Source organism: Aquarana catesbeiana, linkage group LG12 (assembly GCF_042186555.1).
Source record: "Aquarana catesbeiana isolate 2022-GZ linkage group LG12, ASM4218655v1, whole genome shotgun sequence".
NCBI classification, from domain to species: Eukaryota; Metazoa; Chordata; class Amphibia; order Anura; family Ranidae; genus Aquarana; species Aquarana catesbeiana.
In genome coordinates this window covers 3,061,713-3,087,439 of record NC_133335.1, presented here as the reverse complement: position 1 = coordinate 3,087,439, position 25,727 = coordinate 3,061,713, and the positions used below count along the sequence as shown (strand labels likewise).

General features: G+C 47.2%; 1 protein-coding gene across 1 annotated transcript in view; it reads right to left on the bottom strand.

The window, feature by feature from the left end:
* LOC141114264 (centrosomal protein of 112 kDa-like) overlaps positions 1-25,727 on the bottom strand; it is a gene marked incomplete at its 5' end in the record, with an annotated part of 269,004 nt that overhangs the window by 173,213 nt on the left and 70,064 nt on the right. The window contains 3 exon segments of the mRNA XM_073607849.1: positions 11,452-11,538; positions 20,951-21,028; positions 21,670-21,717. Coding sequence (XP_073463950.1) covers positions 11,452-11,538; positions 20,951-21,028; positions 21,670-21,717 — 213 coding nt within the window.

The window sequence follows — 25,727 nt, the reverse complement described above, 5'->3', positions numbered from 1 at the left end:
AGCAGGATATCATCAACAGGTGAGTCACTGTGGAGAGAGATAGGAGCTGGCAATTAGCTGACAGCTGAGTGGCCAGCTCAATGAAGGAAGTCCTGGGCCCAGCCCTGACACCTTTTCAATCTGCAGCCGCTGTAATTTCCTGTAAAATGCAATATGGCCACCTGGAGGTGTTCTGTACACAGATGGTATACAGAACGTCCCCCCTTGAAATGCCATTTCCTGCTTGTGTGATTGGCTCACTGGTAAGTCTGGAGCGCGGCAGTACGGAGACTCTCTGGGACAAAGCAGCGGTCACAAGGTTTCTCAGGGGGAGCATGGACCTGAGTGGCAAGAATTCTGTCACCCAAAGGACAAGTGAGACTGGTGCGAATCGTAGCCAGAATACGATAAGGAGGAATCACAGGAACCGGAACCGACTCCAACTTGGAAGTGGAGGAAAATTGTTGTGACAAAGCGTCAGCCCTTACATTCTTAGTACCGGGTAAGAATGAGACAATGTGATTGAATCTAGACAAGAAAAGAGCCCATCGCACCCTTCTGGGAGAGAGACGTTTAGCCTCAGACAAGAATGTGAGATTCTTATGGTCAGTAAGAATGAGAACCAGCACAGTGGTACCTTCGAGGAGATGTCTCCATTCTGTCAGGGCTAAAATGATCGCCAACAGCTCTCTGTCACCAATCTCGTAATTGCACTCCACAGGTGACAATTTCTTGGAAAAGTAGCCACAAGGATGCATAGCGCTCTCAGAGGTGGGACGTTGGGACAGAAGGGCGCCAAATCTAGTCTCAGAAGCATCAACCTCAAGGATAAAAGGTAACGTAGGATCAGGATCTCACTGTCACCATCCACGGATTACTGTTACCGTCCACTGCCCACTGTCACCGTCCACTGTCACCATCCACTGCCACCATCCACTGCCCCACTGCCACTGTCACCATCCACTGCCACCATCCACTGCCCCACTGCCACTGTCACCATCCACTGTCACCATCCACTGCCCCACTGTCACCATCCACTGCCCCACTGTCACCAGCCACTGCCCCACTGTCACCAGCCACTGCCCTACTAACACCATCCACTGCCCCACTGTCACTGCCCTACTGACACCATCCACTACCCCACTGTCACCAACCACTGTCACCATCCACTGTCACCATCCACTACCCCACTGTCACCATCCACTGCCCCACTGTCACCAGCCACTGCCCTACTAACACCATCCACTGCCCCACTGTCACTGCCCTACTGACACCATCCACTGCCCCACTGTCACCATCCACTGTCACCATCCACTGTCACCATCCACTACCCCACTGTCACCATCCACTGTCACCATCCACTGTCACTGTCCACTGCCCCACTGTCACCAGCCACTGCCCCACTGTCACTATCCCACGATCACCATCCACTGCCCCACTGTCACTGTCCCACCATCCACTGCCCACTGTCACTGTCCATTGCCCCACTGTCACCATCCACTACCACCATCCACTACCCCACTGTCACCGTCCACTGCCCTACTAACACCATCCACTGCCCCACTGTCACCATCCACTGTCACCATCCACTGCCCCACTGTCACCATCCACTACCCCACTGTCACCAACCACTGCCCCACTGTCACCATCCACTGCCCCACTGTCACCATCCACTGTCACCATCCACTGCCCCACTGTCACCATCCACTGTCACCATCCACTGTCACCATCCACTGTCACCATCCACTGCCCCACTGTCACCATTCACTGTCCATGAGGAAAAAACGGTGGTAACTGTAAAAAAAAGGCGCCATATCCCGGTGATCTCTTCCATGTTGTTCAGGTAGATCTCCACCTGTCAAAGATTGCCAACCCCAGCCTTAGTTTGTAGACGGTATAACTTTAGCGCAAACCAATCAATATACACTTATTGGGATTTTATTTAACCAAAAATATGTAGCAGGATACAGATCGGCCTAAACTGACGAAGAAATTCGATTTTTGGATGTTTTATAGCAGAAAGTAATAAAATATTGTTTTTTTTGTTTTTTTTTTTTTTTTTACATATATCAATTTTATTTGGGTACACTGTTGCAATTGTCAGTTAAAGTAATGCAGTGCCGTGTCGCAAAAAATTTCCTGGTCATAAAGGGGGGTAAAACCTTCGGGGGCTGAAGTTGGTAAGCAAGCTGTTGGAGGCAGTGGAGGACAGAAAAGCCTGGTGCGCTTTGGTCCATGCAGTCACGAAGAGTCGGACGCGACTTAACGACTGAACAACAATTTATCTGGAACTCATCTCTACACATATTAAAGTCTCCCTTTCCTGGTGGAGGTTTGTAGCCTCCATAGTAGACATGTGCGATTTTTTAAACGAATTTCGACAAATTCGTTCATTCGGAAATATCCAAATTAAAGTAAAACCTGATCAATGAATTTTTCCGAATATTCGTAAATTCGAATAATCAAAAATGCGGAAATTCTAAAATAATAACTAACTAATAATAACTTAATTATTACTAACTATGAAATGATAGGTATTGGAAGTTACGTTCACCAACAGCCAAATTTATAAGGAACGAATACGAATTATCCGAAATGATGAATGTCGCATCTAAACAAATGGAACGGAACAAATTAATAAAAATAAACAACAATAATAATAAAAACTTATTTTTATTATTATTTATTATTAATTTGTTCTGTTCCATTTGTTTAGATGCGACATTCTTTATTTCGGATAATTCGTATTCATTGCGTTCATTAACAGACAAATTTTAAAGGAACTTCCAATACTTATAATTTAATAGTTAAGTTATTATTAGTTCGTTATTATTAGTTAGTTACTCTTTCAAATTTTCAGATTTTTTTATTTACGAATTTATGAATTTTCGGATTTACGAATTGCGATCATAACAAATGACTCGAAAAATGAGAAAAAAAAGTGAGTGAAACTAAAACACATTTTTCGGCGGTGCTCATGTCTACTCCATAGCATTGTCCTCCACCATCACGTGTGTGTCTGATCCTCGGAGTCTATTTTTATTTTCTGAACGAATCGAATAGCTGAGAATAGCGCCGGCGCGGTGACAGCGCTCCAGGTAAGGTTTCAGCTCCGGTTTGGGAGATGGTCGGTCCCTCCATGTCTGCGGACACACAGTCCGGTGCGCAGATATTTTTATCTTCATGACTCGGATCGTCTTTCTCTCTTGCCTGGGATCAGAAAAAAACCCCTCATGTAGCGCTCCGCAGGTAGCATCCCGTGACTCTGCGTCCGCACAAGATTCGCTTTCAGCCTGGCCGTCTTCTTCCCACCTGACCAAATACTGACATCCGCCAGCTGCCACTTTCATGTGTCACCGTGTGGTGTCCCCTCCCCCCCTCCCGCGCCAAACTCATCTCCGTCATGTCACCGGAGAGAGAAGAGCTCCTTTATTACTTCTAACAGAACAACCCCTCCCCCCCCCCCCCCGCCATACTCACCTCCGTCATGTCACCGGAGAGAGAAGAGCTCCTTTATTACTTCTAACAGAACAACCCCTCCCCCCCCCGCGCCAAACTCATCTCCGTCATGTCACCAGAGAGAGAAGAGCTCCTTTATTACTTCTAACAGAACAACCCCCCCTCCCCCACCGCGCCAAACTCACCTCCATCATGTCACCGGAGAGAGAAGAGCTCCTTTATTACTTCTAACAGAACAACCCCTCCCCCCCCCCCCCGCCATACTCACCTCCGTCATGTCACCGGAGAGAGAAGAGCTCCTTTATTACTTCTAACAGAGCAACCCCTCCCCCCCGCACCAAACTCATCTCCGTCATGTCACCGGAGAGAGAAGAGCTCCTTTATTACTTCTAACAGAACAACCCCTCCCCCCCCCCGCCATACTCACCTCCATCATGTCACCGGAGAGAGAAGAGCTCCTTTATTACTTCTAACAGAACAACCCCTCCCCCCCCCCCGCACCAAACTCATCTCCGTCATGTCACCGGAGAGAGAAGAGCTCCTTTATTACTTCTAACAGAACACCCCCCCCCCCCCCCCCCCCGCCATACTCACCTCCGTCATGTCACCGGAGAGAGAAGAGCTCCTTTATTACTTCTAACAGAACAACCCCTCCCCCCCCCCGCACCAAACTCATCTCCGTCATGTCACCGGAGAGAGAAGAGCTCCTTTATTACTTCTAACAGAACAACCCCCCCCCCTCGCCAAACTCACCTCCGTCATGTCACCGGAGAGAGAAGAGCTCCTTTATTACTTCTAACAGAACAACCCCTCCCCCCGCACCAAACTCACCTCCGTCATGTCACCGGAGAGAGAAGAGCTCCTTTATTACTTCTAACAGAACAACCACCCCCCCCCCCCCCGCGCCAAACACACCTCCGTCATGTCACCGGGGAGAGAAGAGCTCCTTTATTACTTCTAACAGAACAACCCCCCCTTCCCCCCCGCACCAAACTCATCTCCGTCATGTCACCGGAGAGAGAAGAGCTCCTTTATTACTTCTAACAGAACAACCACCCCCCCCCCCCCCGCGCCAAACTCACCTCCGTCATGTCACCGGAGAGAGAAGAGCTCCTTTATTACTTCTAACAGAACAACCCCCCCCCCCCCGCCATACTCACCTCCATCATGTCACCGGAGAGAGAAGAGCTCCTTTATTACTTCTAACAGAACAACCCCTCCCCCCGCACCAAACTCACCTCCGTCATGTCACCGGAGAGAGAAGAGCTCCTTTATTACTTCTAACAGAACAACCCCCCCCCCCCCGCCATACTCACCTCCATCATGTCACCGGAGAGAGAAGAGCTCCTTTATTACTTCTAACAGAACAACCCCTCCCCCCGCACCAAACTCACCTCCGTCATGTCACCGGAGAGAGAAGAGCTCCTTTATTACTTCTAACAGAACAACCCCTCCCCCCCCCCGCACCAAACTCATCTCCGTCATGTCACCGGAGAGAGAAGAGCTCCTTTATTACTTCTAACAGAACACCCCCCCCCCCCCCCCGCCATACTCACCTCCGTCATGTCACCGGAGAGAGAAGAGCTCCTTTATTACTTCTAACAGAACAACCCCTCCCCCCCCCCGCACCAAACTCATCTCCGTCATGTCACCGGAGAGAGAAGAGCTCCTTTATTACTTCTAACAGAACAACCCCCCCCCCTCGCCAAACTCACCTCCGTCATGTCACCGGAGAGAGAAGAGCTCCTTTATTACTTCTAACAGAACAACCCCTCCCCCCGCACCAAACTCACCTCCGTCATGTCACCGGAGAGAGAAGAGCTCCTTTATTACTTCTAACAGAACAACCACCCCCCCCCCCCCCCCCGCGCCAAACACACCTCCGTCATGTCACCGGGGAGAGAAGAGCTCCTTTATTACTTCTAACAGAACAACCCCCCCTTCCCCCCCGCACCAAACTCATCTCCGTCATGTCACCGGAGAGAGAAGAGCTCCTTTATTACTTCTAACAGAACAACCACCCCCCCCCCCCCCGCGCCAAACTCACCTCCGTCATGTCACCGGAGAGAGAAGAGCTCCTTTATTACTTCTAACAGAACAACCCCCCCCCCCCCGCCATACTCACCTCCATCATGTCACCGGAGAGAGAAGAGCTCCTTTATTACTTCTAACAGAACAACCCCTCCCCCCGCACCAAACTCACCTCCGTCATGTCACCGGAGAGAGAAGAGCTCCTTTATTACTTCTAACAGAACAACCCCCCCCCCCCGCCATACTCACCTCCATCATGTCACCGGAGAGAGAAGAGCTCCTTTATTACTTCTAACAGAACAACCCCTCCCCCCGCACCAAACTCACCTCCGTCATGTCACCGGAGAGAGAAGAGCTCCTTTATTACTTCTAACAGAACAACCCCTCCCCCCCCCGCGCCAAACTCACCTCCGTCATGTCACCGGAGAGAGAAGAGCTCCTTTATTACTTCTAACAGAACAACCCCTCCCCCCCCCGCGCCAAACTCATCTCCGTCATGTCACCGGAGAGAGAAGAGCTCCTTTATTACTTCTAACAGAACAACCCCTCCCCCCCGCACCAAACTCATCTCCGTCATGTCACCGGAGAGAGAAGAGCTCCTTTATTACTTCTAACAGAACAACCCCCCCCCCCCTCGCCAAACTCACCTCCGTCATGTCACCGGAGAGAGAAGAGCTCCTTTATTACTTCTAACAGAACAACCCCCCCCCCCCTCGCCAAACTCACCTCCGTCATGTCACCGGAGAGAGAAGAGCTCCTTTATTACTTCTAACAGAACAACCCCTCCCCCCCGCACCAAACTCATCTCCGTCATGTCACCGGAGAGAGAAGAGCTCCTTTATTACTTCTAACAGAACAACCCCCCCCCCCTCGCCAAACTCACCTCAGTCATGTCACCGGAGAGAGAAGAGCTCCTTTATTACTTCTAACAGAACAACCCCTCCCCCCCCCCCCCCCGCGCCAAACTCACCTCCGTCATGTCACCGGAGAGAGAAGAGCTCCTTTATTACTTCTAACAGAACAACCCCCCCCCCCTCGCCAAACTCACCTCCGTCATGTCACCGGAGAGAGAAGAGCTCCTTTATTACTTCTAACAGAACAACCACCCCCCCCCCCCCCGCGCCAAACACACCTCCGTCATGTCACCGGGGAGAGAAGAGCTCCTTTATTACTTCTAACAGAACAACCCCCCCTTCCCCCCCGCACCAAACTCATCTCCGTCATGTCACCGGAGAGAGAAGAGCTCCTTTATTACTTCTAACAGAACAACCACCCCCCCCCCCCCGCGCCAAACTCACCTCCGTCATGTCACCGGAGAGAGAAGAGCTCCTTTATTACTTCTAACAGAACAACCCCTCCCCCCGCACCAAACTCACCTCCGTCATGTCACCGGAGAGAGAAGAGCTCCTTTATTACTTCTAACAGAACAACCCCTCCCCCCCCCCGCGCCAAACTCACCTCCGTCATGTCACCGGAGAGAGAAGAGCTCCTTTATTACTTCTAACAGAACAACCCCTCCCCCCCCCCGCGCCAAACTCATCTCCGTCATGTCACCGGAGAGAGAAGAGCTCCTTTATTACTTCTAACAGAACAACCCCTCCCCCCCCGCACCAAACTCATCTCCGTCATGTCACCGGAGAGAGAAGAGCTCCTTTATTACTTCTAACAGAACAACCCCCCCCCCCCTCGCCAAACTCACCTCCGTCATGTCACCGGAGAGAGAAGAGCTCCTTTATTACTTCTAACAGAACAACCCCTCCCCCCCCCTCGCCAAACTCATCTCCGTCATGTCACCGGAGAGAGAAGAGCTCCTTTATTACTTCTAACAGAACAACCCCTCCCCCCCCGCACCAAACTCATCTCCGTCATGTCACCGGAGAGAGAAGAGCTCCTTTATTACTTCTAACAGAACAACCCCCCCCCCCTCGCCAAACTCACCTCAGTCATGTCACCGGAGAGAGAAGAGCTCCTTTATTACTTCTAACAGAACAACCCCTCCCCCCCCCCCCGCGCCAAACTCACCTCCGTCATGTCACCGGAGAGAGAAGAGCTCCTTTATTACTTCTAACAGAACAACCCCCCCCCCCCTCGCCAAACTCACCTCCGTCATGTCACCGGAGAGAGAAGAGCTCCTTTATTACTTCTAACAGAACAACCCCCCCCCCCCCTCGCCAAACTCACCTCCGTCATTTCACCGGAGAGAGAAGAGCTCCTTTATTACTTCTAACAGAACAACCCCCCCCCCCTCGCCAAACTCACCTCCGTCATGTCACCGGAGAGAGAAGAGCTCCTTTATTACTTCTAATAGAACACCTCCCCCCCCACCGCCATACTCACCTCCATCATGTCAACCGGAGAGAGAAGAGCTCCTTTATTACTTCTAACAGAACAACCCCCCCCCCGCCATACTCACCTCCATCATGTCACCGGAGAGAGAAGAGCTCCTTTATTACTTCTAACAGAACAACCCCCCCCCCCCGCCATACTCACCTCCATCATGTCACCGGAGAGAGAAGAGCTCCTTTATTATTTCTAATAGAACCCCTCCCCCCCCCCACGCCATACTCACCTCCATCATGTCACCGGAGAGAGAAGAGCTCCTTTATTACTTCTAACAGAACAACCCCCCCCCCCTCGCCAAACTCACCTCCGTCATTTCACCGGAGAGAGAAGAGCTCCTTTATTACTTCTAACAGGACAACCCCTCCCCCCCCCGCACCAAACTCATCTCCGTCATGTCACCGGAGAGAGAAGAGCTCCTTTATTACTTCTAACAGGACAACGCTCACATCTCCCCGGTCATTGCTGACAGCGCACTTCTTACCGGAATACTTTGTGTCCAAAGACATTAAAGAGGAACTCCTAAGAAACCCCCCCCCCCCCCCTCCCCCCCCCCCTCTCTGGGTGATCTCTGTACATTACAGGGATTGTAACACACTTTGTAGCGGATTCCTCCACTTTTGTTATTATTTTGTAAGTCTACTGGGAGTGACTTTATAATTATCAATCAGCTGCTGCACTTGCAGGGCTTTAAAGTGATTGTAAAGGATCGTTTTTTATTTTTTTTAAATAACAAATATCATACATACCTGCACTGTGCAGATCGGTTTGCACAGAGTGTCCCCGATCCTCCTCTTCTGGGGTCCCCCGGCGGCTCCTCCCCACATCAGAGCAGCACTTTACCGCTGACGCAGCCTTGGCTGCAGTGTGAAAGTTGCCTTAAAGGGTCAGCAAGTAAAATGAATATGGCATAAACAATCGCTACACAAGTCAGATTGTAATTGAATCTTATTACAGTTGAGAGGCGCTCTCCCGAGGAAGTTACCTTGCGGCGCGCTCCCGAGTCCAGCATTTGTGTCCATGGACATGAATGCCGGATTTGGCTCCCCCCCAGCGCCCGCGCCATTGGATTTGATTGACAGCAGCGGGAGCCAATGGCTGCTCTGCTATCAATCTATGCAATCAAGAGCCAGGACCCCGTGCACAGAGGGACAGCGCATCCCCGCCGAGGAGATGAAGGGGCTCATGTAAGTAAAACGGGGGGGCTGGGGGGCCGGTGACTGCCGGGGGTTTTTTTCACCTTAATGCATAGGATGCACGAAAGTTTACAACCCCTTTAATAAATAAAGTTTTAGGGTCTGCATCCCTTTACACGTGATTTAACGTTGGGAGAATCTCGCCAAAAATGATTTTTTGTTGCTCAAAATCTGACTTGTATCTTAGTTCGGACTTCTGGGAAAAATCAGTGAGCCAATCACACGAGCAGGAAATGACATTTCTGGGGGGGGGGGGGCGTTCTGTATACCATCTGTACACAGAGCGCCTCCAGGTGGCCATATTGCGTTTTACAGAAAATAACTGCAGATTGAAAAGGAAATTGTAATAAGATTCAATTACAATCTGACTTGTGTAGCGATTGTTTATGCCATATTCATTTTACTTGCTTACCCTTTAAGGCTACTTTCACACTGCAGCCAAGGCCGCGTCAGCGGTAAAGTGCCGCTCGTTTTAGCGGCGCTTTACTATCGCTTTTCGGCTGCTAGCGGGACACTTTTAACCCCCGCCCAGCGGCCGAAAAAAAAAGGTTAAAACCGCCCGTGTTGTGGCGCTTCTAAAGTACTGCCCATGCATTCCAATGGGCAGGGGGGGTTTAGAAGTGCTTTATACAGCGCCCCCAAACCGCCCCAAAGATGCTGCTTGCAGGACTTTTTGGAACGCCCCAGTCGGGCTCTCACATTCGGGTGACATGGGAGGCAGATTTCAGACGCTTTTCCCGGCTATATTTCTAGAGCTAAAACGCCTGAAAAGCGCCTTCAGTGTGAAAGGGGTGTGGAGGGTAAGGGGGCCGTACCGTAGGGGGCACATATAGAAAGAATTGAGGTTCACATTTATCACTCGGTGATGTGACAAACAAACATCGGCAGCCAATAAAAAGAGGTTCATCTAAAAGGATTATTTATTTTTTGTCACTGTTGGATTTTTCCTCCAATGTATAAAAAATCTGAAATAGGAATTTTTGAGTCAAAGGGAGCAGAAAAACAAATAAAAAGTAAAAAAAAGTGTAAAGAATTGTTGAAACTGAAAGATCAATCAATGATGTCATCCTGAGGTGAGTTACATGGTCAAACATTCCCATAGACACCCTTCTAAACCTTGTGGACGGCCTTCCCAGAAGAGGTGAAGCTGTTATAGCTGCAAAGAGCGGAGCCAACTCAATATTGAACCCTCCGGACAAAGACTGGGATGTCATTAAAGTTCATGTGTGTGTAAAGGAAGGTGTCCCAATACTTTTGGGAATATAGTGTATATAGGGGATGTTTCATAGATACAATTGGTTTTGCATTGACATTCCATTCCCCATCCAGGGCAGATTCCGAAATTGGTGAACTGCCAGAAGTGACACTTCCCATAGAGATACATTATCAGCAAGTCTAGAGATTGGGAAGAATATCACATTTAACATTCAGAACAATATCTCAGACATCACCACACATCCGCCTCATCTTGCACAGGGTTCAGACAGTTTTGTGTTATGAGAGTTCAATGAAGAGGACCTATATTGGCTACAACAACCTTTGTCAGTCTTTATAACAAGGAGGAACCCTTGAAAAAACGTCAAGGTCTCAAGGAACCCCCGCTAATAATTACTTTATCTACAGCTTACAATACATACATTTGGTGATCAGTGAGAAGAATGTTCCTTACATTGGTGATCAGTGAGAAGAATGTTCCTTACATTGGTGATCAGTGAGAAGAATGCCCCTTACATTGGTGGTCAGTGAGAAGAATGTTCCTTACATTGGTGATCAGTGAGAAGAATGTCCCTTACATTGGTGATCAGTGAGAAGAATGTTCCTTACATTGGTGATCAGTGAGAAGAATGTTCCTTACATTGGTGATCAGTGGGAAGAATGTTCCTTACATTGGTGATCAGTGAGAAGAATGTCCCTTACATTGGTGATCAGTGAGAAGAATGTTCCTTACATTGGTGATCAGTGAGAAGAATGTTCCTTACATTGGTGATCAGTGAGAAGAATGTCCCTTACATTGGTGATCAGTGAGAAGAATGTTCCTTACATTGGTGATCAGTGGGAGGAATGTTCCTTACATTGGTGATCAGTGAGAAGAATGTCCCTTACATTGGTGATCAGTGAGAAGAATGTTCCTTACATTGGTGATCAGTGAGAAGAATGTTCCTTACATTGGTGATCAGTGAGAAGAATGTTCCTTACATTGGTGATCAGTGAGAAGAATGTCCCTTACATTGGTGATCAGTGAGAAGAATGTTCCTTACATTGGTGATCAGTGAGAAGAATGTTCCTTACATTGGTGATCAGTGAGAAGAATGTTCCTTACATTGGTGATCAGTGAGAAGAATGTTCCTTACATTGGTGGTCAGTGGTTACCTACCTCAGGGACCCCCTAGTAACCTTGTGGAGGAGCCCTGGTTGAACTATAAGGAACAATTTACCATCCACTCACCTTCTGTACATCTGCGTCATGTTTTTGCTGCATTTTTAACTTCTCTTCATGAAACTTTGCTTCCATGGCTTTGATCTTCAAGTCCATCTAGAAAAGAACACAGCATTATGACCAGCACATCGATCGTCCACCTACCTGTGAAATGAGGTAAATACAGGCTCGCATGCTTGAAGTGGACCTGTCATTAGTTATAACTTTTCTTTAACAAAAGTTTTATATACAGTAAGTTGACAAAAAGGAATACACAGAACCAAGACAGAGACGTGATTCACAATGGGGGTATCATAAGAATGGGGCAGTACAACAAGCTGGCGATAGAATTCTGGTAAAGTGAATTACATCGTGAAATCACCGGCATCATGGCAACAGCGAAAAACAACACAGACGAGCCATACCTTGAGATCGATGTGAGTGAATGTACTAAGGCCCAGAAACCATACAGGCCCCAGGGCATAACACACCCAAACCATTGTGGTGAGGGCAATCAGGGTGCACTGCCCAAGATTGGCAAACAAGGGGGGAGAAAAAGTGGGGAGCTGGGGGGAGGGGATAGCAGAGGGAAGGTGTGGCCTTGGTAGAGCATTAGAGTAAATACGTTATATTAGATGTCTAATAAGTCTCAGTACCTCAATGTAAACCCTTTACACAGTAAAAAGGCGCCTGACAGTGAAGTGAGGTAGCCCCTAGTGCTTTAGCCTCATTCATGTGAGACTCCAGAGACGGGGTCACGTGAGACTCCAGAGACGGGGTCACGTGAGACTCCAGAGATGGGGTCACCTGAGACTCCAGAGACGGGGTCACCTGAGACTCCAGAGACGGGGTCACGTGAGACTCCAGAGACGGGGTCACCTGAGACTCCAGAGACGGGGTCACCTGAGACTCCAGAGACGGGGTCACCTGAGACTCCAGAGACGGGGTCACCTGAGACTCCAGAGACGGGGTCACCTGAGACTCCAGAGACGGGGTCACCTGAGACTCCAGAGACGGGGTCACCTGAGACTCCAGAGACGGGGTCACCTGAGACTCCAGAGACGGGGTCACCTGAGACTCCAGAGACGGGGTCACGTGAGACTCCAGAGACGGGGTCACGCAAGACTCCAGAGACGGGGTTACGTGAGACTCCAGAGATGGGGTCATGTGAGACTCCAGAGACAGGGTCATGTGAGACTCCAGAAACGGGGTCATGTGAGACTCCAGAGACGGGGTCACGTGAGACTCCAGAGATGGGGTCACGTGAGACTCCAGAGACGGGGTCACGCAAGACTCCAGAGACGGGGTCATGTGAGACTCCAGAGACGGGGTCACGTGAGACTCCAGAGATGGGGTCACGTGAGACTCCAGAGACGGGGTCACGCAAGACTCCAGAGACGGGGTTACGTGAGACTCCAGAGATGGGGTCATGTGAGACTCCAGAGACAGGGTCATGTGAGACTCCAGAAACGGGGTCATGTGAGACTCCAGAGAAGGGGTCATGTGAGACTCCAGAGATGGGGTCATGTGAGGCTCCAGAAACGGGGTCATGTGAGTCTCCAGAGACAGGGTCATGTGTGTCCCCAGAGATGGGGTCATGCGATACTCCAGAGACGGGGTCATGTGAGTCTCCAGAGACGGGGTCATGCGATACTCCAGAGACGGGGTCATGTGAGTCTCCAGAGACGGGGTCATGTGAGTCTCCAGAGACGGGGTCATGCGATACTCCAGAGACGGGGTCATGTGAGTCTCCAGAGACGGGGTCATGCGATACTCCAGAGACGGGGTCATGTGAGACTCCAGAGACTCCAGAGACGGGGTCATGTGAGACTCCAGAGACGGGGTCATGTGAGAATCCAGAGACGGGGTCATGTGTTTTCCTAGAGACGGGGTTATGTGAGACTCCAGAGACAGGGTCATGTGAGACTCCAGAGACGGGGTCATGTGTGTCCCCAGAGACGGGGTCATGTGAGACTCCAGAGACGGGGTCATGTGAGACTCCAGAAACGGGTTATGTGAGACTCCAGAGACGGGTTATGTGAGACTCCAGAGACGGGGTCATGTGTGTCCCCAGAGACGGGGTCATGTGAGACTCCAGAGACGGGGTCATGTGAGACTCCAGAGACAAGGTCATGTGTGTCCCCAGAGACGGGGTTATGTTAGACTCCAGAGACGGGATCATGTGAGACTCCAGAGACTCCAGAGACGGGGTCATGTGAGACTCCAGAGACTCCAGAGACGGGGTCATGTGTGTCCCCAGAGACGGGGTCATGTGAGACTCCAGAGACGGGGTCATGTGAGACTCCAGAGACTCCAGAGACGGGGTCATGTGAGACTCCAGAGACGGGGTCATGTGTGTCCCCAGAGACGGGGTCATGTGAGACTCCAGAGAGGGGGTCATGTGTGTCCCCAGAGACGGGGTCATGTGTGTCCCCAGAGACGGGGTCATGTGAGACTCCAGAGACGGGGTCATGTGAGACTCCAGAGACGGGGTCATGTGTGTCCCCAGAGACGGGGTCATGTGAGACTCCAGAGATGGGGGTCACGTGAGACTCCAGAGACGGGGTCATGTGAGACTCCAGAGACTCCAGAGACGGGGTCATGTGAGACTCCATAGACTCCAGAGACGGGGTCATGTGTGTCCCCAGAGACGGGGTCATGTGAGACTCCAGAGACGGGGTCATGTGTGTCCCCAGAGACGGGGTCATGTGTGTCCCCAGAGATGGGGTCATGTGTGTCCCCAGAGATGGGGTCATGTGTGTCCCCAGAGACGGGGTCATGTGTGTCCCCAGAGACGGGGTCATGTGAGACTCCAGAGACGGGGTCATGTGAGACTCCATTGATGGCTCTGGACTTGGAAAGCACTTTGCAGCTAACTTTTACCGGAAAGTGACACAATGCAGAGTTCAGGGCCTGAAGGTCATATACCAGGTTAACCCCGGCATGACCAGTGAAGAAAGAGGTTATCAAAGACTGTCAGGCTTTTCTTAGTCCTTGGACACTGGCACAAAATTGAAGCTTGCTGGTTATGGGTGGGGAAACCATGGAGCAGTCTTAACATTTTGCCAGCGTTCAAGACTCCTGTAGGCCGCAGTATAACGCGACAGTCCCTGAAGTCCTGTGTCCCTCAGTGGACGAGAGAGAAAATGCCATTTGTGACACCATATATCTGGACAGAGATGACCTGGGGTAGAGAACCCCCTGTACATCCAGCAGTAAGAATACATATGGTGACCACAGTGACCAGCCCCATCATGCAGATTAGCAGAATGAGGTCACTGTGTCCAGCTGAGGACACAGCCGTCATACCGGGATGTAAACCTCCTGTCAGCGACTACACAAGGCGAGCACGTTTCCCTGTGAAATTCATGAAGGTTTAAACATTTCCAGAATGCCTGAGTCAGATCTGGAGAACCACTTCAAAGGCTCCGTTCCCAGACTCCTTCATTGCTCAGGCAGCCCACCAAGGGGCCAGGAGATGGGGATTTCACAGAGGAAGAGCTGCTGGGAAATGCTGCCTCCATCCCTTCCAATCCTTAATAGATAAATAGAATGAAATCTGACTTTACAAGTCCGGGCACATAGAGGTCACATGGTGGCAACCACAACCCAACGTGCCGGATGTGAGCCGTACCGGAGCTGCCAGGGGAACAGCTGACAATCCCAACTATTCTGTGTATTAGTCAGAAAAGATCTAATCTCTTAGTTCTGGATGAGAAAATGTAAGGGTTAGAACCCCGCCAAGTTTTGATGGTTGCCTGTGTCCCCCCCCCGCTTGGGAGATTCACCCTCTCTAATTGTCCTGGTGACCACGTGAGAAATCTAAAAGGTTACAATTGTCTCCAACAGGTATATATGGGAAATCATCCAAAGGGGACACCAGTTCTGGTGACAACTAAAGCTGCCCATACATGGTTCAGATATTTCTTTGTCCAGCCAGAGTGCTGAATGGAAAAAAAACAAAACCGATTTCCCCATCCACACATTAGCCGAGCGATTGTATTCTGACAGCAGGAAGTACTGCCGTGATCGGCTTATGTCCAACGGGAGGGCTGACCCCTTCTTAAAGTGGCCGTAGATAGATCGAAATTCAGCAGGGACCGGATCAAAATTCAGACAGTAAAGCCGGGACCGGATCGAAATTCAGACAGTAAAGCAGGGACTGGATCAAAATTCAGACAGTAAAGCCGGGACCGGATCGAAATTCAGACAGTAAAGCCGGGACCGGATCGAAATTCAGACAGTAAAGCCGGGACCGGATCGAAATTCAGACAGTAAAGCAGGGACCGGATCAAAATTCAGACAGTAAAGCAGGGACCGGATCAAAATTCAGACAGTAAAGCCGGGACCGGATCGAAATTCAGACAGTAAAGCCGGGACCGGATCGAAATTCAGACAGTAAAGCAGGGACCGGATCAAAATTCAGACAGTAAAGCAGGGACCGGATCAAAATTCAGACAGTAAAGCCGGGACCGGATCAAAATTCAGACAGTAAAGCAGGGACCGGATCAAAATTCAGACAGTAAAGCCGGGACCGGAACGAAATTCAGACAGTAAAGCAGGGACCGGATCAAAATTCACACACTAAAGCCGGGACCGGATCAAAATTCAGACAGTAAAGCCGGGACCGGAACGAAATTCAGACAGTAAAGCCGGGACCGGATCAAAATTCAGACAGTAAAGCCGGGACCGGATCAAAATTCAGACAGTAAAGCCGGGACCGGATCAAAATTCAGACAGTAAAGCCGGGACCGGATCAAAATTCAGACAGTAAAGCAGGGACCGGATCAAAATTCAGACAGTAAAGCTGGGACCGGATCAAAATTCAGACAGTAAAGCCGGGACTGGATCAAAATTCAGACAGTAAAGCCGGGACTGGATCAAAATTCAGACAGTAAAGCAGGGAGCGGATCGAAATTCAGACAGTAAAGCAGGGACCGGATCAAAATTCAGACAGTAAAGCAGGGACCGGATCAAAATTCAGACAGTAAAGCAGGGACTGGATCAAAATTCAGACAGTAAAGCAGGGACCGGATCGAAATTCAGACAGTAAAGCAGGGACCGGATCGAAATTCAGACAGTAAAGCAGGGACCGGATCGAAATTCAGACAGTAAAGCAGGGACCGGATCGAAATTCAGACAGTAAAGCCGGGACCAGATCGAAATTCAGACAGTAAAGCAGGGACCGGATCAAAATTCAGACAGTAAAGCAGGGACCGGATCAAAATTCAGACAGTAAAGCCGGGACTGGATCAAAATTCAGACAGTAAAGCCGGGACCGGATCGAAATTCAGACAGTAAAGCCGGGACCGGATCGAAATTCAGACAGTAAAGCAGGGACCGGATCGAAATTCAGACAGTAAAGCCGGGACCGGATCAAAATTCAGACAGTAAAGCAGGGACCGGATGAATTTTAATCCATATGTGGCCTCTGCAGTTGAACAGAAATCAATCTAACGATCGACTTCTGTTCAACTGCAGAGGCCACATATGGATTAAAATTGGTCGAGTCCCTGCTGAATCGGCTGAATTTCGATCCATCTATGGCCACTTTAAGAAGGGAATTTCCCCACAAACTCTCAGACTTCTCCCTTTTTGACAACCCAGCTGCAGTGCTCCTCTCCTTCACTCCCATGTCCACCAAGAGATACCTTCTTTTTTTTTCTTTTTTTATCAATTTTTATTGGAATTCTTTTGTATTTACACACGTTACATAACCAACCAAACATAAAATAAAAAAAATTGTAATTAGGAAAAGTCATTTCCAGAACATTCCGATGTAGAATAGATTGATTTCACATGTTATTACAATATGTATATATGCAAATATTCAACCCTACAGTAGTAAAGTGTGATTCCCACATCCAAATCATGTGACTCTGAAAGCATTTATTCATCGCTTGTTATTATTATTGTTATTCAGCATCACGTCTGTCTCCCCCCCCCACGGTCCGCCGGTCCCCAAAATACCCAACCCCAATATACGACTCAGAATGACCCTCCATAATCCATATTATGATTGTATTAAGCGACGCGTTTCCGTGCAGCTGACTTGACTTTTGAGAGAGAATACAAGAGATACCTTAAAGCGGAGCTCCGCCCAAAAGGGGAAAAGCTCCGCCCAAAAGGGGAAAAGCTCCGCCCAAAAGGGGAAAAGCTCAGTTAGTCTGCCTCCTCCCCCTCCCTCTGCTGACACATTTGGCATCTTTTGAGGGGGAGGGGGGGAGCGGGTACCTGGTCTCAACCAGGTACCCGCTCCCACTTCTGCCTTAGTTCACCCCCCTCCTTCCCCCAATCACAAACGTAGCAGGCTTTGCGCAGGCGCAGTGGCAAACCTGCGGCGAAGCTGAAAGACTTCACTGCCAGTTTCTCTTTGACAAGATGGCGGCGCCAGCACTTGATAGCTGTTTGAAGAATCAGCTCGGGTGAGGACACTGCTGAAATCCTGGACAGGTAAGTGCTCTAATATTAAAAGTTAGCAGCTGCAGTATGTGTACAGTATGTGTAAAGTATGTGTACAGTATGTGTAAAGTATGTGTACAGTATGTGTAAAGTATGTGTACAGTATGTGTAAAGTATGTGTAAAGTATGTGTAAAGTATGTGTAAAGTATGTGTACAGTATGTGTAAAGTATGTGTACAGTATGTGTAAAGTATGTGTAAAGTATGTGTAAAGTATGTGTAAAGTATGTGTAAAGTATGTGCAAAGTATGTGCAAAGTATGTGTAAAGTATGTGTAAAGTATGTGCAAAGTATGTGTAAAGTATGTGTAAAGTATGTGTAAAGTATGTGCAAAGTATGTGCAAAGTATTTGTAGCTGCTGACTTTTCATTTTTTGGGGGGGGGATCTGGAGCTCTTCTTTAAGCCCTTTACTGAAACATCTCCTGAATGCTGCCAGGACATCCCCAACATGTGGAGACAACAAGCTCCGCCTACTTTGTCGCAGTGGTTTGCCAGGGTGAGTGATATCCAACAGATGGAACACAGAAGTGCTGCCCCCCGGGGGGGAGACGGAGGAGAACAATACAACGCTGGCTATATTGGGACATCTTTTATTATTTCAGATGAATATTTAACCTGTTTTTTAAGTTAAGGTTATTCCTCTCTGGAAAGTCTAAATCCTGGTGACTCTTTTTTCTCTCTTCTACCCAACCCCCCCCCCTCCCCCGCCTGGACAACTACAGTGTCTACCTTTCTAATCTATAATCATTGGAAAATGCTACGCGATATGCAAGAGGTACAACTATTCTAAGGTCTGGGCAAGGTGTCCCTCACTCTATGGGGTACATTTTTAACCCCTACCTTATAGTGGTTATGTGCCTGTAGGTTGTATTATCCTCTCAGTACAGTGCCTTGAAAAAGTATTCATACCCCTTGAAATTCTCCACATTTTCTTATGTTATAACCAAAAAACATAAATGTATTTTATTGGGATTTTATGTGATAGACCAACACAAAGTGTCACATAATTGTGAAGTGGAAGGAAAATGATAAATGATACAAATAAATATGTGAAAAGTGTCGGGGGGCATTTTTATGGTGCCCCCCTAGGTTAATACAGCTACAAGTCTTTTTGGGGATGTCTCTACCAGCTTTGCACATCTAGAGAGGACATTTCTGCCCATTCTTCTTTGTAAAATATCTCAAGCTCTGTCAGATTGGATGGAGAACGTCTGTGAACAGCAATTTTCAAGTCTTGCCACAGATTCTCAATGTGATTTAGGTCTGGACTGTGACTGGGCCATTCTAACACATGAATATGCTTTGATCTAAACCATTCCATTGTAGCTCTGGCTGGATGTTTCGGGTCGTTGTCCTGCTGGAAGGTGAACCTCCCCCCCAGTCTCAAGTCTTTTGTAGACTCTAACAGGTTTTCTTCTAAGATTGTCCTGTATTTGTCTCCATCCATCTTCCCATCAACTCTGACCAGCTTCCCTGTCCCTGCTGAAGAAAACCATCCCCACCACATGATTTTCTCAAGTACTTGCCGATACACATTTTGCCCCTGGATGCATTTATTTTTTTCACACCAGCGCAGGTTTGAAATCGTGCTAAAGTAGTGCGATTTCAAAGCCACAGATAAGTGCCATTTGGACCTCCAGTTTCATTGCAACTTCATTTAACAGAAGTCAATGCAAGTCGCGATGAAATTGCAAAAAAAAAGTAGTGCAGGGACCTCTTTTTAACGTTGCTGCGACTTAAGTGGCAACAATTTAAACGGTTTCATTGCCGGCAATGGGGTGCGACTTGTCATACGATGCATGACAAATCGGAACTTGAAGGCATCGGTTTTAGTATCCAGCGTTGCACTGATACCAGTACAGGTGCAACGCGCCATTCTCTACTTCTGTCCTTTACAGGACGATGGATGTGGTTACAATATGGTTGTTGTAACAGAACGTCCCACGCTCCGCTGGAGTGCTTCCGTCATATGCTGCTTACTCCAGTCTGAATATAGATATCAGATATTACAGCCGCTTGCAAACCAAGAACTAGGCAGGACTCGTTTTGGCTGCTGAACTGGAACATGAACTCTTTATTTGAACAGAAGCACACAGAGATATCCACTCAGGGGACAATCCCCCCCCTTCTTTGCATAATGGAACACAGCGGGGTAGACTTTGCCTCCACCAGTAGCATGACACGGGTGTATTCAAACTTCTCATCAGTAGACTGTCTTTGAGAGGGGCTGCTGGAGAAATCCCCCCCCCCACAGCTAATCCATAGATACATATACATCCCATAATATGTTGCTCCCAAGGCAGACACAAACAGTAGAACAATGGGATACAGCCACACCTCAAACAATCTAGTAAAGAGTCTACAATAGTATATGAGACCATAATATAGTGTATATATATATATATATATATATATATATATATATATATATATATATATATATATATATATATATATACACACATACATACACAATATTCCAGTGTGGTTGTACTGCGAGTATGACTAGTACAGATCAGACTGGGGTTCTCGGTCACCCTGTGCCCCTAATAGACACAAGGTAACTTACACATAGGAGGGGCCGGGGGAGCTGGACAAGTAGATTTCAGTGCTCTCCAAGGTAAGCTGGGTTCCACCAGCTCCCCCGCCCAAAGTGACTCCCGTCAGGTACCTGAACCAGGCCTGTGTGCAGTAATAGGGGGACTCTCAATCCACAATGTGTATCATATAGATACCCCAATCTACTATCATTGCTGGACCAAACATCCACGTTACCACAGCGTGCATGAAGGATGGTCGCCCAGGTCTGAGGATTGGGGTTAGGTTGGTAGGGTTCCCGCAGAGTCCTGCCCGAGGTGGCTGGTGCCCCACCACACCTCTACTATGTGGCCCCATAGACTGCCATCTAATCTGATCCGGGTGCTGCTGTGTGTAGGAGACCAATGCATAGTAAGAAGGAACGTTGATGGTTGAGGCTCGCAGCCAAAGCCTGTACTCATACATATGAGCCGCAACCCACAACGTTACCGGCAAAGAGCGGGCCGGGACCGGCGGCTAATGAACTCACCTCTTTTTTATGCAGTCGGAAGAGAGCCTGTTCATCCCGATAATCGGTGCTTCTTCTCAGCCGGGAGTCTGGAGACACCTGCACAAAGATATATTATGTGTCAGTGTCTGAAAAAAGAACCGTCTGTGCTGCCTTACTGTAACCAAAATCAGATCGGCACAAGAGAATGACAAGGTCCTAGTTCAGAAATTTTAGTACATAAAGCTCCATTGTACCTGACTGCAGAATTTGATCGAAACATGTTATTTACAGGTCATACCATACCAGGCCTTACTAATATAGGTGATCTGAAAGGATGGGAGTGCCACACTAGCCTCTATAGACTGCTTAAAAGATTTTTATTTTGTGACAGCCAACGCATTTCGGGGGCTCAGCAAACCAAGTGCCTGCATTATCTGCTTTTTTTAGCCCTGATAAAGGGGGACTGCTGAGCTCCCAAAATGCTTGGGTGTCACAAAATAAAAATCTTTTAAAAAGTCTACACAAGCTGGTGCTCTCATCCTTTCAAAACTTTAATAAACTCCTCAGGGGGACCAGCAAGACCTCCACAGTTGCTGGTGAGCAGACTCTAGGACCGTAAACACCCCAATGCATTATAACGCATCTCCATAAGGTTCAGTGCTCCTACATCACAAAGATTACTGATATAGGAGACATGGGGAGGGGGTGATTAGTACATCATACATAGAAATACATACAGAAATAACTGGAGGACATACCGACGTTATAGGCACAGGCCTTTCCCGAAGATAGCGAGGATTTTCTATCTGTTAAGAAATCACAGAGGCAATTAGAAAACAACAAAGAAAAAAATGTTCAACCTGTAACACTACATTCACTTTGAATTGTTTTACTGCACAATGATTTTGCTGGGACAGCTACAAATAAATCTCTAAGGTCAAAAGTATGTGAACCCATTTTGGTGTGGAGGAACTGGATTGTCCTGAACAGAGCCCTGACTTCAACACCTTTGGGGTTAATTGGAACAATGACTGTGAGCCAGGCCTTCTCATCCAATAGAAGTCTTATCCTTGGAGGCTTGTGATTAAAGAACTCTACCAATAATGGTAATAGGGTCATTTCACTTCAAACCGATACACTATATGGCCCAACAGAACACCACTCCATATTATTGAGATGTCTCCAGGAAATTCCCTGGTAATCCTCCATCATACAAAGACATTGTAGACAATTGTGCTCTTCCAACTTTGTGGTAACAGTTTGATGAAGACCTTTTTCTGTTCCAAAATTACTGTGCCCCCACCGTGTACAAAGCCAGCTACATAAAGACAAGGATGGCCAGTTTTGAATAGAGGAACTGGTGTGGTCTTCACAGAAGCCTAATCTCAACCCTACTGAACAGCTCCATAAAAAGACATGGTTTGACCAGTTTGTACCAGCTCCATAAAGACATGGGTTGACCAGTTTGGAATGGAGGAACTGGTGTTGTCTTCACAAAAGTTTCACCTCCACTCTACTGAACAGCTCCATAAAGACATGGTCTGGCCAGTTTGAAATAGTTTCATAAAGATATGGTTGAAGAATTGAAACACCAAAAGCAAGTCAGGTCTTCTGTGTACAATGCCAGTTCCATAAAGACATGGTTTGACCAGTTTGGTGTGGAGGAACTCAAGTGTTCTGCACATAGCCCTGACCTTAACCCTACTGAACACCTTTGGGGTTAATTGGAACAATGATTGTGAGCCAGGCCTTCTCATGCAATATAAGTCTTCTCCTTGGATTCTTGTGATTAAAGAACTCTACCAATAATGGTAATAGGGTCTTCCCACTCCAAACCAATACACTATAATGGCCCAATTTATGTGGACACCACTCCAGATTATTGAGTTCGGATGTCTCCAGTAAAAGGTCCTGGTAATCCTCCATCATACAAAGACATTATAAAAGGGTCATTCCGCTCCAAACTGATACACTATATGGCCCAGGATATGTATAACCCCCTCCCAATGACAGGGTTCAGGTGTCTCCAGTGAAGGGTCCTAATAATACTCCATCATACAAAGACATTGTAGACAATTGTGCTCTTCCAAGCTTGTGGGAACAGTTTGGGAAAGACCCTTCTCTGTTCCACCATGACTGTGCCCCCCATGTGTACAAAGTCAGCTCCATAAAGACATAGATGACCAGTTTGGAATGGAGGAACTGGTGTGGTCTTCACAGAAGCCTATTCTCAACCCTACTGAACAGCTCCATAAAGACATGGTTTGACCAGTTTGGACCAGTTCCATAAAGACATGGTTTCACTAGTTTGGTGTGGAGGAACTGGAGTGTCCTACACAGAACTGTGACCTCAAGCCTACTGAAAACCTTTGGGGTTTACTTGGAACAATGATTGTGAACCAGGTTTTCTCATCCAATAGACGTTTTGTCCTTGGAGGCTTGTGATTAACCACTTCAGCCCCGGAAGGATTTACCCCCTTCCTGACCAGAGCACTTTTTACAATTTGGCACTGCGTCGCTTTAACTGCTAATTGCGCGGTCATGCAATGCTGTAACCAAACGAAATTTGCGTCCTTTTCTTCCCACAAATAGAGCTTTCTTTTGATGGTATTTGATCACCTCTGCCGTTTTTATTTTTTGCGCTATACACGGAAAAAGACCGAAAATTTTGAAAAAAAATGATATTTTCTACTTTTTGTTCTAAAAAAAATCCAATTAACTCAATTTTAGTTATACATTTAGGCCAAAATGTATTTGGCCACATGTCTTTGGTAAAAAAAATGTCAATAAGTGTATATTTATTGGTTTGCGCAAAAGTTATAGCACCTACAAACTAGGGTACATTTTCTGGAATTTACACAGTCTTTAATTTATGACTGCCTATGTCATTTCTTGAGGTGCTAAAATGACAGGGCAGTACAAAACCCCCACAAATGACCCCATTTTGGAAAGTAGACACCCCAAGGAAATTGCTGAGAGGCATGTTGAGCCCATTGAATATTCATTTTTTTTTGTCCCAAGTGATTGAATAATGAAAAAAAAAAAAAAAAAAAAAAAATTACAAAAAGTTGTCACTAAATGATATATTGCTCACACAGGCCATGGGCATATGTGGAATTGCACCCCAAAATACATTTAGCTGCTTCTCCTGAGTATGGGGATACCACATGTGTGGGACTTTTTGGGAGCCTAGCCGCATACGGGGCCCCGAAAACCAATCACTGCCTTCAGGATTTCTAAGGGCGTACATTTTTGATTTTACTCCTCACTACCTATCACAGTTTTGAAGGCCATAAAATGCCCAGATGGCACAAACCCCCCCCAAATGACCCCATTTTGGAAAGTAGACACCCCAAGCTATTTGCTGAGAGGCATGTTGAGTCCATGGAATATTTTATATTTTGACACAAGTTGCGGGAAAGTGACAATTAATTTTTTTATTTTTTTATTTTTTGCACAAAGTTGTCACTAAATGATATATTGCTCACACAGGTCATGGGCATATGTGGAATTGCACCCCAAAATACATTCTGCTGCTTCTCTTGAGTACGGGGATACCACATGTGTGGGACTTTTTAGGAGCCTAGCCGCGTACGGGACCCCGAAAACCAATCACCGCCTTCAGGATTTCTAAGGGTGTACATTTTTGATTTCACTCTTCACTGCCTATCACAGTTTCGGAGGCCATGGAATGCCCAGGTGGCACAAACCCCCCCCAAATGACCCCATTTTGGAAAGTAGACACCCCAAGCTATTTGCTGAGAGGCATGGTGAGTATTTTGCAGCTCTCATTTGTTTTTGAAAATGAAGAAAGACAAAAAAAAAAATTTTTTTTTTCTTTTTTTAATTTTCAAAACTTTGTGACAAAAAGTGAGGTCTGCAAAATACTCACTATACCTCTCAGCAAATAGCTTGGGGTGTCTACTTTCCAAAATGGGGTCATTTGGGGGGGGGTTTGTGCCACCTGGGCATTCCATGGCCTCCGAGACTGTGATAGGCAGTGAAGAGTGAAATCAAAAATTTACGCCCTTAGAAAGCCTGAAGGCGGTGTTTGGTTTTCGGGGTCCCATACGTGGCTAGGCTCCCAAAAAGTCTCACACATGTGGTATCCCCGTACTCAGGAGAAGCAACAGAATGTATTTTGGGGTGTAATTTCACATATTCCCATGGCATGTTTGAGCAATATATAATTTAGTGACAACTTTGTGCAAAAAAAAAAAAAAAAAAAAAAAATTTGTCTCTTTCCCGCAACTTGTGTCACAATATAAAATATTCCATGGACTCGACATGCCTCTCAGCAAATAGCTTGGGGTGTCTACTTTCCAAAATGGTGTCATTTGGGGGGGTTTTGAACTGTCCTGGCATTTTATGCACAACATTTAGAAGCTTATGTCACACATCACCCACTCTTCTAACCACTTGAAGACAAAGCCCTTTCTGACACTTTTTGATTACATGAAAAAATTATTTTTTTTTGCAAGAAAATTACTTTGAACCCCCACACATTATATATTTTTTTAAAGCAAATGCCCTACAGATTAAAATGGTGGGTGTTTTATTTTTTTTTTTCACACAGTATTTGCGCAGCGATTTTTCAAACGCATTTTTTGGGGAAAAAACACACTTTTTTACATTTTAATGCACTAAAACACACTATATTGCCCAAATGTTTGATGAAATAAAAAAGATGATCTTAGGCCGAGTACATGGATACCAAACATGACATGCTTTACAATTGCGCACAAACGTGCAGTGACAACAAAATAAATACATTTTTAAAAGCCTTTAAAAGCCTTTACAGGTTACCACTTTAGAT